The following is a 14,990-nucleotide window of genomic DNA, read 5'->3' on the forward strand; positions in this document are numbered from 1 at the left end:
ATCAATGTGCAAATACAAGCTCTTCAGTCTCCTTACTCGCTCATTCATGTAGCATATAATTTAAACCAAAAGTAAAATGTAACGTCCATGCTGACCACACAGAAACAGTTACCCCTGGGTCAACGCAGAGGGCAATGTCCTGTAAACACCGTCACCACGGTAACAAAACACAGAAAAGGTCAATACCATGGGAACAGGACATAAGAATAATCACCCTGGCAATAAAACAAAGAGATGTTCAACACCATGGGAACTGGACATAGGAATCATTGCCATGGCAACACAATATAGTCTCAAGAAGCCTAAACAATTATGTAGCAGGAGTCAATGAACTCTCAAATATTGATTAAAACATTTTAATGCTATAACGAGAAATTGATTGCGGCCTTTAAACCTTTATTTTACACATGACCTTATAAGTTTGCACATTTGACTCCAGTGACCTTGAAAAGGATCAAGACAATTCATTTCATCATTCTTTATTACTGCATTGCAACATGCTCCAGGCTTAATATCATTACCCGTGACCTCGTTTTACAGAGAATTGGTTTCAAAATTTCAATATATTTTACGTTTGAGGTATTTGAAGTTGCTAAAGCTCATTCATATAACAAACTTATGGTCAAAATCCTAAGTATCTATATATCATATATATATGACTTCAGACCTTGCAGATTTTGAAAGGAAGTTTATCAAACAAGATAAAAAGAAATTGATTTAAGATTTTAATGCATTTGACCCTTGTGACCTTGATTTAGAGATTCAAGGTCTATCATTTGACCACACTTGATAATTCTTCTCCCTAAAATACTACAGGTTATTAATTATCTCCTCCTTTTGCCTCTTGGTGAAGTGGTTTAAAGAATTTAACACATTTGACTGTTGTTACTTTGAAAATGGGACAAGTTCATTCATACAGAAAAATCATAGATACCAAATTCTTCAGAATTGAATGTTCTATCAAATTACAAAAAAATGTTTTCCAAAAAATTTGGAAATGATTAAGTTTGAAAAATTTTTGACCTTCGACTGAACAGCAAAAATATTTTACGAGAAAAGTTATCTATTTTTAAATCAAGCACAATGACATCCTGGTGGCCATATTGGAGTTAAGATTAAGATGTTAAACATGTCCGACAAGAATAATTCAAAGAAACATATCATAAGTATATTTACAAGTAGGTTGCCCAAACCTTTCTAGAATACTGACCAGATTTCTTTGGAAGATTAGCCCAAACTTACCAACAGATTGTCATGGTCTTACCAGAAGACTGACTGATCTCGATAAAAAAAAATTTGCTAAACCTTTCTTGAAGACTGAGCCAAACTTACCAAATAAAGAATGACCTGAACTTGTTTGGAAAGGTACTACAAGATTGGTCAAACTTACCGGAAGATTGGTAAAGGACATAAAGGTACTCTGTAAGAATGCCACCAAGTCTGCAACATAGCCGCTGGCATGACCTTTGGCCTCTGTCACCATCCAATCATAGTTGGCTGAAAGAAAATCAAGTTGGTTTCAGGGTTCAGAGTTCTTGATAATGAAAATTACAATGCTACCATTACAGTATAAACACTTACTTTAATGGCAATCATTTCTTTTTAACTTCAAGATCAATCAGAAAATAAAACTTCTTGATAATTCTTATTTGCATGTAAACAACTAGTAATTCACATTAGCAATATTAAATGTTGATAACATCTAAAGATCAACTGATACAGCAGTCATCATTTTTTGTTTGATTTCAAGTTAAGATCCAAACCTATTATCACTATCAAATTCAATGGCCAAGAATGTGTATTGCAATAATGACTATTATATTTGTTTTCAAGCTTCGCAAACATCACAGTTTATCTGTTAAAATTGACATCTTACCCAGTTCTAAAAATTCATCAATCTTCAGGTTCAATTGTTTGTAGATATGCTCCTCTGCATCGCTACGAGCATCCTAAAGCAGTAAAAACTCCTCAGTACTGGGTACAGAAATGACTACACATATTGCTTTCTTCACATTTATAGGAAAAAGTTAAAATCTATAGATATAAGAGTTAAATTTCTTCAAATTTTATAAGATATCAATACTGTAATAAGCCCATGGGGCAGCACATAAACCATCACTCAACATTCAGACGCTGGTTTATTATAGAAAATAAAAAACAATTCAAGTCCTTCTCAGTAAGGTCTGAGTGGTCCTTCTCAGTAAGGTCTGAGTGGTCCTTCTCAGTAAGGTCTGAGAGGTCCTTCTCAGTAAGGTCTGAGTGGTCCTTCTCAGTAAGGTCTGAGTGGGCTTAAGCACGAGCTTTTTGGATACATATCGTACTTCCAAAAAGAAGTGAACAGAAAATTTGTGAATCAGCAGAATCTTATGTTTTATATATTATTATACCTTAAACATTGATGTTCCGTGTAGTCTCGCCATGTGTATACTGTCATTCTGGGCACTGAAATGTAAAAATTCCAGAAATCAATACCGATGATTATTCACTATTTTTAAAAAAACAATCAAAGTACTGTTGTAGAAATGCAAGATAAAGACATGTCTGCAAGGTTTAGAATGCTATCAGACAGAGAGCATGAAAATATGTCTGTTCTCTAGTATGATAACTATATAGAACAATGAAGGGTGCCTCCACGCACAAAGCCTTCAGAACAAGTCGACATAAACTATGTGCACTGCTAATAGTACAATTCGTCCACAATGTAGGGAACACCTAGGCAATAAAGACACGCCAGTATTGTCTACAAGGACGTTGATGAAGCGATATAAAACCGCCATGTTCCTGCTGACACTGTCAGCCATGGACTAAGCATAATGCAGCAACATTTATCAATGGCTGACTCTGGTCTAAGCCTTTCGGTATTTAGCGGCACTCCATCCTAACTGGTGTCCTGTGCACCGTGCTCACAACAGTACATTAAATAGTTCCAAATTCTTGATAATGCTACCTGCTTTTAAAAGATAACAAAAACATAATACTGTGAACTATCTATAATTTGTAGTATGTAATGCTAATTCTATAACTTACCCCCCTGTTATACTGGAAATATACACCTCTAGGTAGTTGTACAACTTGTATCATCTGTCTATAACTTACCCAGTTATACTGGAAATATACTCCTCCAGATATCCACAAGACTTCTCAAGATAGTTCATGTTGATAGCAATCTGAATCAACTGAAATAGCAAAAAACAGTTTTTAATGTAAATAGCTGTACAATAATGTAATAATATATTGACACTATGCGTACCTGATATTGAGATTAATACATGTTTTTGTTTATTTTAAGGGCTATTCCAGTAAAGCATCCATCCCTGGACTCCAGAAAAAATCACTTCTATCCAAGATTCTGTTGCCTGCTTATTCCTTAAAGCAAATCATTGATAAAATTTTGTGATCATTGATAAAATTGTGTGGTGGTACTCCTTAACAAAACCTGCAGTCCTGGCGTGGACTAAATGTTTTACTGGAATACCCCTTAACAAAACCTGCAGTCCTGGCGTGGACTAGATGTTTTACTGAAATACCCCTTAACAAAACCTGCAGTCCTGGCGTGGACTAGATGTTTTACTGAAATACCCCTTAACAAAACCTGCAGTCCTGGAGTGGACTAGATGTTTTACTGGAATACCCCTTAACAAAACCTGCAGTCCTGGCGTGGACTAGATGTTTTACTGAAATACCCCTTAACAAAACCTGCAGTCCTGGAGTGGACTAGATGTTTTACTGGAATACCCCTTAACAAAACCTACAGTCCTTGAGTGGACTAAATGTTTTACTGGAATACCCCTTAACAAAACCTGCAGTCCTGGAGTAGACTAAATGTTTTACTGGAATACCCCTTAACAAAACCTGCAGTCCTGGAGTGGACTAAATGTTTTACTGGAATACCCCTTAACAAAACCTACAGTCCTGGAGTAGACTTGATGTTTTGCTGGAAAAGTTCTTAACATTTATCAACCATTTATAATTAAATTACTAAAACACTTGTTATAAATCATACATCTTTGTTAGTTGCAAACATCACATTAACTTTGTTCTATTTGTTCTATTTGACATGAAATGGGTTCGGGCTGATTCTGAATGTAACGACATTAGTATTATATATGGTCAACATAACTGGAGGAGAGATACATGAATGCTTCAGTATGTTTGACAGCTGAATTTGAAACGAATTCTATATCATTTAACATGTGATTTTGATGACCAATCTAACACTTCCACATTATTTTGTTGTAGTCTCCTGACATGAATTGTGTGTGTTAACACACTACTCTGCATATAAAAAGACACCAGCAATATATCTGTGACACCATCTTAAGAATGGTAGGACTACTGGTCTAAAATCTTCCTCCTTACCTGTATGTGGGATCTTGAATAACTCAGTAGTACTTACCTGTAGGAGAGAGAGTCGTGGTCGCTTGATAAGTGATGACAAACAGCTCCCGAGTGTTCTCGTCAGCAGTAGGTTTGTCGACTTTCTAATCATATCATCAATCTCTGTGTGACTACATAAAAAAGAAAAAAGAAAAAAAAATGGACTTCAAAGTAATTGTCTAGTCACCTGATGTTTAAATCCAAGAACAAACTATGTAATATATTCTTACATAATTCCTGTCCATAGAAATACATGCATCTGGAAACAAAAGGCTCAAGGATCATGTGAATTCTATAATGAAAGGTTGTATTTTTCTTGTTTTAACATCATACTGTAAGAAATCATTTTGTTAAGAAAGTAACATAATTTCAACTACAAAACCAAATGGTGCATAATATTCACTGCCATCCTATGTTAATAATTGTACCTAAGTTTGAATGATTTTCAATGGAAATTTAACAAATTATACTCAGTAATGTCATTTTCCAATAAAAAATTGAGTAAAATTTATCCCTTCCCAAGGGTCATAAATTTTATAATTTCAGTAAAGCTCCTGAAAGCCAGCACCCTTTAATCTATGAAAAGTATTTGATTCTATCATATCTGGGGACCTGACAGAACCTTTTGAAATTTAAATTAATTTGACCTCTTTTGGCCTTGCCATTCAGCCCATTGGAGTCAGCCTTCCTCAATAAGTGCATTGTGTATGGAAGGATGGATACAACACCAGACAAAAGGTGATTGCAACAGGGCACCTGTGAAATATCTTAAAATTAGCTTTCTTGGGCAATCAATCTTTAGATATTACATCCTCCTGCTTAATAATTACCACCACAACAACGATCATCATATTTATTACAAAGATTGATGGAAGCATTACCTGAGGTGCAGATCAGCAGAGAACTTCAAACAGGCGTTGATGTATGCCTTTACTTGGTTATAGATATTTGGCACAAACTCAGAAAATGGAAACCTCTTCGGAAATGGACTCTGTCAACAAAGTAATGAAAGTGCACTTATACGATTTATATGTTACACTAATATTATCGATATGTTACGCTTATACAATTTATATGTTACACTACTACTATCGATATGTTACACTTGTACGATTTATATTTTACACTAATATGATTTATATATTACACTAATACAATTTGCATGTAACACTAATACTATATATTTGTTACACTAATATAATATATATGTTACACTAACACAATTTGTATGTTACACTAACACAATTTGTATGTTACACTAACACAATATATATGTTACACTAACACAATTTGTATGTTACACTAACACAATTTGTATGTTACACTAACACAATTTGTATGTTACACTAACACAATTTGTATGTTACACTAACACAATTTGTATGTTACACTAACACAATTTATATGTTACATTCAGGTATATCATTTACTCCTCAGTTACACTAAAGAAACAGACATAAAGGCCAGTTCAGAGTGTTTCAGACATTTCCTAAATCTATAAATCTCTCTGTTGCTGATAAATGTGCTATTATTTCCTGAAGAAGAGTCATTGTTTGGTCAATTTGCATCAGATGTGTTTTATGAAAAAGACTGCAATCATACTTTTTATTAACAATAGATCTCTCAATCTTCATAAGGTAGAACTTTCAGATCAGGTATATTTAGAGAAATTATTTTTACTTTTCTGAATATCCTAGTGATGGGTTTGTCATTGTTTGATTATACATGGAGGTTAGTACTTATTACGTAAAGCATATAAGGCTGGGCTTGTATTGTATAATTACCAGAGGCTAAACAGCTAACTTTAAATGGTCTGGGATATGACTTACCCGCTGAAGATCATCGTCCTGAAATGGGAACTGTGTGACCACAGCCAAGTACTCTTCATCACTCTCCACATAGATTGGTGTGTAATTATCATCATCAAAAATCTCATTGAACACTTCCACCCATTGTCTTGTCAGAATATCACTGTACTGGTCCCTGTAGATATCAAAGTGCTAAATGTATTTACCAGTATAAAATTCAGGTCAGATGGGATAAAAAAGATTTCACAGTTTTCTGTACTTTTAATGAACATAACCATCTAACTTCTAAATTTCAGTACCAGAAGAGAGTTGGTTACAATCTACATGTGATCTAAATAAATTTCTGTGGGATATTGAACTAAAAAAGCCTAAAGAATTTCAAACAGGACACATCTCCAAAACAAAATGTTTATCTTAATTCTTTGAGATACTTCAGTACGAAGTATTTACCAAAGTTCTAAGATACTTCAGGACAAACTGTTTACCTTAATTCTAAGAGAAGTTCCAGTAGATGTCCAACACTAAAACCATAGCCCTGAAAGATCAAAAATCAAGGTCATACATAGAAACAGATTTTATCATATCTTTTTTATCCGAGTCAAAATGTTGTCATAGTTACAGTTTTGTGCTTTGTAATATTCTTTACCCTGATCATATTTTTTTTTCAAATATTAATATATAAATCCATTTGAAAGCACTAGGAGAAAAACCAAACTAGCAGTTTCCTTTTCAACAGATCATGTTTATTTTATTCATGCTCATTTCTACAATTCAGTTAAACTAATAAAAGATTTATTCTTATAGAAGATAATATTAACTTTTGTTGGTACCTTCCGTGTCTGGAACACTATAAGTACTTACTCTCAGTGTATGACAAAACAGTACAATCAATTTCTTTATCTCCAGCATCATATTGGCATCCTTGCAAAAAGCCTGCAAATACAACAAGACAATAATTTTCCCGATAAAATAAACCTAGAAATCTCAAATGACTGAGGACAGACCTTGTCCTGAAATATTTACCATTTACCACAGATAAAAAGACAATAAAAAACTTACAGAGCTTGTTCTTAAAGATGATGCCAGTTTGGATACTGCCATCTCCCATAGCTCATCCATATAGGCACGATTGACCAGCCCCTGGGTTGTACTTAAAATGTGGTCTTCTACTACAAAAAACCTGTGGAAATATTGTTCATTAAATGGTACACTTGCTCATTTGATATGGTCCTTATCATGATATCAGATCACTGCCATTGACTATTAAAACAAATTAAACAGGGCAGGAAAGTGCTGGTAATCTGTACATGAGTTTCCCCAATCTTTATTAGAGTTGTCGTTCCTTAACAGTGTTGTCGTTCCTTAACAGTCATAATACACCTCTGTAAACGGCTCATGGACTACCAATAATTGACCTCACAGTCAGGGTCAAAGTTTAATATTGTGTAAAACTATGGCAGTATCCCTGACATCATGAACGAAGGACACAGCTGTAGACTGTTTTACATGCCACCTATCAGCATAAATAAGCATTATTTACATTTTTGAGAAGTTTTGAGCCTGCATAGTAGCCAAATAGCAATCAGTTATCACTGACATCACAATATATCAACATGTATCCTGAGTAAACAAAATGTAAACACTATGGTTGGTGACAAAATGTTAACACGATGGCTGGTGACAAAATGTAAACACGATGGTTGGTGACAAAATGTTAACACGATGGTTGGTGACAAAATGTAAACAGGATGGCTGGTGACAAAATTTTAACACGATGGCTGGTGACAAAATTTTAACACGATGGCTGGTGACAAAATGTAAACACGATGGTTGGTGACAAAATGTAAACACGATGGTTGGTGACAAAATGTAAACACGATGGTTGGTGACAAAATTTTAACACGATGGCTGGTGACAAAATGTAAACACGATGGTTGGTGACAAAATGTAAACACGATGGTTGGTGACAAAATTTTAACACGATGGCTGGTGACAAAATGTAAACACGATGGCTGGTGACAAAATGTAAACATGATGGCTGGTGATAAAATGTAAACACGATGGCTGGTGACAAAATGTAAACACGATGGTTGGTGACAAAATGTAAACACGATGGTTGGTGACAAAATGTAAACACGATGGTTGGTGACAAAATGTAGGTGACAAAATGTAAACACAATGGTTGGTGACAAAATGTACACACGATGGTTGGTGACAAAATGTAAACACGATGGTTGGTGACAAAATGTAAACACGATGGTTGGTGACAAAATGTAAACACGATGGTTGGTGACAAAATGTAAACACGATGGTTGGTGACAAAATGTTAACATGACGGTTGGTGACAAAATGTAAACACGATGGTTGGTGACAAAATGTAAACACGATGGTTGGTGACAAAATGTAAACACGATGGTTGGTGACAAAATGTAAACACGATGGTTGGTGACAAAATGTAAACACGATGGTTGGTGACAAAATGTAAACACGATGGTTGGTGACAAAATGTAAACACGATGGTTGGTGACAAAATGTAAACACGATGGTTGGTGACAAAATGTAAACACGATGGTTGGTGACAAAATGTAAACACGATGGTTGGTGACAAAATGTAAACACGATGGTTGGTGACAAAATGTAAACACGATGGTTGGTGACAAAATGTAAACACGATGGTTGGTGACAAAATGTAAACACGATGGTTGGTGACAAAATGTAAACACGATGGTTGGTGACAAAATGTAAACATGATGGTTGGTGACAAAATGTAAACACGATGGTTGGTGACAAAATGTAAACACGATGGTTGGTGACAAAATGTAAACACGATGGTTGGTGACAAAATGTTAACACGACGGTTGGTGACAAAATGTAAACACGATGGTTGGTGACAAAATGTAAACACGATGGTTGGTGACAAAATGTAAACACGATGGTTGGTGACAAAATGTAAACACGATGGTTGGTGACAAAATGTAAACACGATGGTTGGTGACAAAATGTAAACACGATGGTTGGTGACAAAATGTAAACACGATGGTTGGTGACAAAATGTAAACACGATGGTTGGTGACAAAATGTAAACACGATGTTTGGTGACTGTTTACTCAAAGTTAAAGTAATCCATAATGTTTACAACTATATAAACTAAAGCGATCATTTTCCAAATAAACGAATATCTCAAAAAAGTAATACATTTAACAAAACAGGAAAATAATGAAATACTTTCTTACTAGACACAAATATTTTTTGCAAGATTCTTAAAATGGTGTGAGCCAATTACAGAAGTTTTATTGGGGTACCACAATGCACTCTGGGAGAGATGTGCGTTTCCCTATAGAATATCATGTGATTCAATATCTGTATCATGCTTCCCACCCAGAAATAAACCCTCCTACAAAAGTTGGGACTTAAATCACATTAATACATACATTATATTTCTAATTGTTGTTCTCACTTACCCTACAATATCATGGAAATATCTCTTATAGTTGTCAATAGCTTCATGCTGCAACAGAAAAAAGAAGGAAAATGTTACACAAACACATGATGCTAAAGATGAAGGGAGATGATAAAAACAGGCTTCTTCATTTATCCTTTAATGTTTGTCAATATCAAAAATGAGAGGGTAATTCCGTCTGAATAATCAGTCAAGAGCCTTGTGGGAAAAATCCAGGTTATATAAAAAATTGGGAGTTTGATCTGTTTGACATTTTCAAAGAATATCAAAATAAAAATACCAATGAATTTTTTTTACTTCAAATAACAAACTTCTTTTTTAAAATCAATTTCAGTATGATTGATAGAGCCAGAATATGTGTTATAATCAGACCTAAATGTAATACTTTCCTCATTTAAACTCTTACTTCATGTATGATAATGACTTCTGAATGAAACACTCTTTAGGCATGACATTTGGGTACCATATAGCTAATTAAAGTCATGTTACACAATAACTGATGTGATGATTTGTAGCCATGTTGATGAAAACAGTATAAGAACATCTTACCATGTTAGAGGCAGCTTGTAGCGACAACCTTGCTTGTTTCCGCCGCTGTTTTCTGTAATATGTCTCAAATTTCTCACGGTCACCCTGAAAAAGTTTAATAAGATTATCAGCATTTTAAACATTGTCAACAAAAAGAAAATTCAGATTTACTGAATGAATGAAAAATGGCAATAATTGTCATGATTCTTAAACACAGATCAACAAATGAGAAACAGTCCAGATGCTTCTCTAACACACAATGTTACACAAACCTGGCAAGCATTTAAGATTTCAGAATCTGTTATTTACATGGTAAAAAGAAAGTTACGTATGTCAGAAGAAAATATCCTCATGGGAAGTATATAAATATTCACAGAAATGTAATTCTAAAAAATTCTATAAAGGACCCAATTTTAACATTGACATTTCTTATTAAATCACTGTCTTAATTGCTAGGACATAAACTTTTATGAACAATGACAGATATCTGGAGAGAAAAAAACCAGCTTACCAGTACAGTGTATATATGAAGACATCGGTACACTGGAGAGAAGTCTATCAGATCTTGGGCGCTTAACTCCTGTTCAGATACAAAATGTATGACAATACTTAATATAATGCCTGATTTGTCCTCAATAATAAAGTAATGCTATCTGATTAAAGTAAGGAAATGTCTGCCTTACTTGTTTTCCAAGAGTATATATGTAGCTGTAATTTGCAGTGAAACATTCATGTATAAAAATTTTCTAGACATGCGAGGGTACTACTTTCATAACAATACTACTTTCACTTCATATAAACTGGATACAGAATAATCAGAATTTTGTTTTAACCATTAATTGAATTTGTGAAAAATCACAATTCTTTTATTTTCCATAAGTTCTGTCTTTAAACCTGTAAAATTCTCTGGCTTCAGGGTTGGTCAATCTAGACTGTAGCATGAACCATACAAAATTGTTTTAATTACAGTCAAAACTTGTGATCTTCAAATTCAAGAGACCCATGGAAAATATTTTGACTTATCAGAAATTTGAATCGAACAAAGTGTCCAAATAAGGTAGATATAAGTTTCCTGACATTGATCACAATTGAACTAAGTATGGGCTATGATAACATCGTAAACCATGGTACAAACAGCGTAATTTAATCTGTAACTTGGAATGGTAGTAAATAAAAAGAAACAGACAAATTTCTACTTTCTCTTTATATTGATTTTTCATCCAAACAACAAAACAAAAACAACTGACTTCATTCCGTCCTGCACATGTGTACACTACCCTTACTGACAAAGCACATATAAATCATATAGTTTACGGTAAGAGAGTAAAACAAAAATAAGATTCGCTTTTGATACAATACTAGAAACAATGTATGAAGCTACATATATTAATATGACTTCAATATGAATAATCAAACTTATAGAAAACACGACACTAGAAAGTTTTTTTCTGTTCTTGAAAACATTATACAAGCGCTAAATTTAACAAATCACTCACAGATGCAGATTCTATTAATGAAAAATACTTTCAGTGTGTATGATGAACCAATACCATGTAATTAGCCATGTGTTACACACAGCTGATTTTTGTACTTTGTGTATGTATTGACCGATTTTGTTAGATAACATGCCAATATTTTGACAAAAATGAATTTTGAGACAACAAATTACTTTTCCCTTGCTTTACAATTGAAGGGACTGAAAAATCACTTCGTCTCAAACGAAATTTTAATTCAGTGAAATCTGAGTAATCCAAACTAGAATTATAAAGATATAGAAGGAAAAAATTGGGACTTGGAAATTATTTTGACTCGAACAGAATTTCGACTAAAGTGATTTTAAGATCGGCATCAACTATAGTTTGAATTTAGAACATAAATACAATCATGGTTATTTCCTAATTGTGTAATATTTATAATCTATCTTTAGTATTAGACTACAAACCCCCATTTCCTCCTCATTCATTTCTGGTGTGTCGTCTGCAACAGGTTCTGGTTCATGGTCGACTTCACCTGTGAAAGGGTTCGGAGGGGGAGGGGCCCGCTTTCTCTCCTTCTTTTTACTCACAGCTACAATAGATGGATCCATGTTGTTCTGCTCTGCAGCCTGCAAGTAAACCAAGGAACACACCTTTATATAACAGTTTTACCAAACAGACCTATTACAAAACATAATATGAAAAAAGGAAAAAGTTGTTTTATCAATCACATGAGAAGTCATAGGTTTGTGTATTGTGTACTATACTGTACATATAAGCATTTGATGTTTGTTATCACAGAAATTAACAAACCTGTCCATCAATTAAAAATTAACACTTCATTATGTTACTGGCACCACATTAATTTCCATTTACTAATATCAGCATCACAATAATACAAAAGAAATTGTTAACATTCTTATTACAATTGTCCACTTATCTTAATTGGTGAAAAAAGAAAATAACATTTCAAATATTACATGAAATTAGTTGTTTTATTTTGAATTAGTAGTGTTATTAAGGTACATTATCAGAGAGATATTGGCATGCACAGAATGATCATTCATTGAATTGACATTTCAATCCATCTGAAAAATGTGTTCCTGAAAATCTGCAATATTACACATTTTATTTTGTATCAAAATGCAGACTAGCTCATTTACTAATGACATTGACAAAGGCCTTGGGAACTTGGTGTGGTGTGGTGTGGTGTGTTGTGGTGGGCTATGGTTGAAGGGATTGTTAAGACTGCTTCAGAATATAATGCCTATGTACAAAACAGTTTGGATACAAAATGCTAGATCAGACAAACACATTTAAGGTTATCAGGTTGGGGCACAGGTAGACAGATCAAGGGAGATAACTAGGGTTTGTAATTAACAAGAGGATGGTTCACTTCAAAGGAACCATACATCTTGTTACAATTTCCACAAGAGGCCTAGCGACCTTGGCAGTCACTTGAGGTAAGCAATATTGAGTACAAAGGTTATAGGGTAAGTAGCTTCCAAGTACCATGAAAAAGAAACCTTAATGACATTAGTCTCCATTGGTATCTTTTAAGCCTTTGGGGATGAGCCAGTGTCAGAACATGCATACAATCAAAACTGTCATCCTATACTCATAATTCTCACAATGTTAATGCCACTGGAAAATTAACAACCTTATGTTCAAACATTCAATTTTCCAATTAAAACTATAGTAAACTTCTACCTCCCCACAGGGAAATGTAAGACCCTGGGGTCATGATATTCACAACAGTGGTAAAGAACCTTAAGCTGCTTCTATCCATGAAGAACATTTGTTTCTACCATATCTGGGTGCTGAGAAGAGGATTTTTAAAATTGGAGTTGATTTGACCCCTTTTGGCCCCACCCCTCAGCTCCCTGAGGAATGGGGGACCTTATAGTTCACTATTTTGGTTCCTGTTTATCCAGGAATGTCTCAGGTCACCTAATAATTTTACAAACTTTCAAGGAATTGTAATTAATTCTTGTAGGTATAGATTATTGATCAACACATTCTATAACATGGACGTTTAGCTACAAATCAAAATGCCATATTTTTTATAAAGTTTACAAAATATACTGTACACGAGTGACACGTCAATATTATTAAAGAGTATCACATTCAGATTTAGTTTTGTTGAAAAAAGTAACATTCAAAAGGACAAGGAAAGAAACAAAGGACAAATTCAAAAGGAAGATGGTGCATAGCATTTCAAAATTAGCATGCACAGTGCAGCTGTAATGCATTATGATGATGACATGGGATGCTTGAAATTATGTGACCATTCTGGACCAATCAGTTGAAAAAGATATACAGAACAACAGTCCTTTGACATCATTTCATTCCTCTGAGAGAAATGCTGAGTCACATAATGGCAAGCAATCAGTGAACAAACAAGCTCCTGGGGAGAAAAACATAAACAGGACCTTGATTCTTCGCAACATTGTGTTGTCCTCCATTCCCGTGAATGTGTTCTGTTTCTCCTGTTGTCATGGAAATATATTTGCATATCTTTGACTTGACTTAGAAACGTAAATATTTGCAATGTAAATATTGAATTAATTAGAAAAGCTTTCATTATGTCTTATTTTCACTCTTCCTAATATATATTCTCAAAACATGAGCATGTAATAAAACAAAGTAAGTATGGGTTTAACATTGAGGTCCTTGTAACAAGTAAGATGTAAATGACTAAGGCTAATCATGCTCTTTGTCAGTGACCACTGTTAGTAAATATACCCTGGAACTTCAGTGAGCCAACAGTTCTCACACAAAGCTTTCTTATAAGATTTCCAAATTTTGGTAAGTATGACAAATTCATAATCACTTCAAAAAACTATTTTAGATGTGCTTAATTAAGTCAGTACTGAGAGACAAATTTTGACTAATTCTTCAGCTTAGAAAATCTATACAAAATCCAAACAAACATAATGAGTCAATACTAATTTTGTGAAAGACTTCGAAATATTTTCTTCCCTGTGTTTACTTTAGCTTAAAGCTGAGAGTGAAAATAAAACAGAGCCAAATATTCCTATTTACAGTATACAATGGAAAGAAGTAAATAAATAATTATGATTTGTACATTGTGTTATAGGTGTCTTTAACAATAGTAGTTACAGGTAGATTGTTACATTGTACAACATGAAGCCCCATCGATATCAACATGCCAGGCTTTATATACAGATAAAAAACGAAATTATACCAATGATGTCATATTGATTAATTAATGTTTCAAGATATATAAGTTTACAACCTTCAAACATGTTAAGATATTTCTTGGTGTATTATAAGGGCTTCCCTGGTGGGTGTGCCTCCATGGTGAACTTACATCATATT

At 34.0% G+C, this 14,990-nt stretch overlaps 1 protein-coding gene across 1 annotated transcript in view; it reads right to left on the reverse strand.

Annotated features, from left to right (window-relative positions):
- Positions 1 to 14,990, reverse strand: part of LOC132553086 (exocyst complex component 6B-like) — a 31,573-nt gene that overhangs the window by 7,799 nt on the left and 8,784 nt on the right. Inside the window, exons 6-20 of the mRNA XM_060217297.1 lie at positions 14,081 to 14,137; positions 12,116 to 12,277; positions 10,685 to 10,753; positions 10,195 to 10,278; positions 9,647 to 9,693; positions 7,245 to 7,365; positions 7,047 to 7,118; positions 6,671 to 6,720; positions 6,207 to 6,360; positions 5,259 to 5,368; positions 4,397 to 4,508; positions 3,097 to 3,176; positions 2,388 to 2,442; positions 1,877 to 1,949; positions 1,391 to 1,497 (exon numbers count right to left, since the gene is read on the reverse strand). Of these exons, the coding sequence (XP_060073280.1) occupies positions 1,391 to 1,497; positions 1,877 to 1,949; positions 2,388 to 2,442; positions 3,097 to 3,176; positions 4,397 to 4,508; positions 5,259 to 5,368; positions 6,207 to 6,360; positions 6,671 to 6,720; positions 7,047 to 7,118; positions 7,245 to 7,365; positions 9,647 to 9,693; positions 10,195 to 10,278; positions 10,685 to 10,753; positions 12,116 to 12,277; positions 14,081 to 14,137 (1,353 nt within the window). The remainder of the gene's footprint in view (positions 1 to 1,390; positions 1,498 to 1,876; positions 1,950 to 2,387; positions 2,443 to 3,096; positions 3,177 to 4,396; positions 4,509 to 5,258; positions 5,369 to 6,206; positions 6,361 to 6,670; positions 6,721 to 7,046; positions 7,119 to 7,244; positions 7,366 to 9,646; positions 9,694 to 10,194; positions 10,279 to 10,684; positions 10,754 to 12,115; positions 12,278 to 14,080; positions 14,138 to 14,990) is intronic.

The sequence above is a fragment of the Ylistrum balloti genome, unplaced genomic scaffold (assembly GCF_031769215.1).
Source record: "Ylistrum balloti isolate Yb309-2 unplaced genomic scaffold, AGI_CSIRO_Ybal_v1 Utg370296, whole genome shotgun sequence".
Lineage (NCBI taxonomy): Eukaryota > Metazoa > Mollusca > Bivalvia > Pectinida > Pectinidae > Ylistrum > Ylistrum balloti.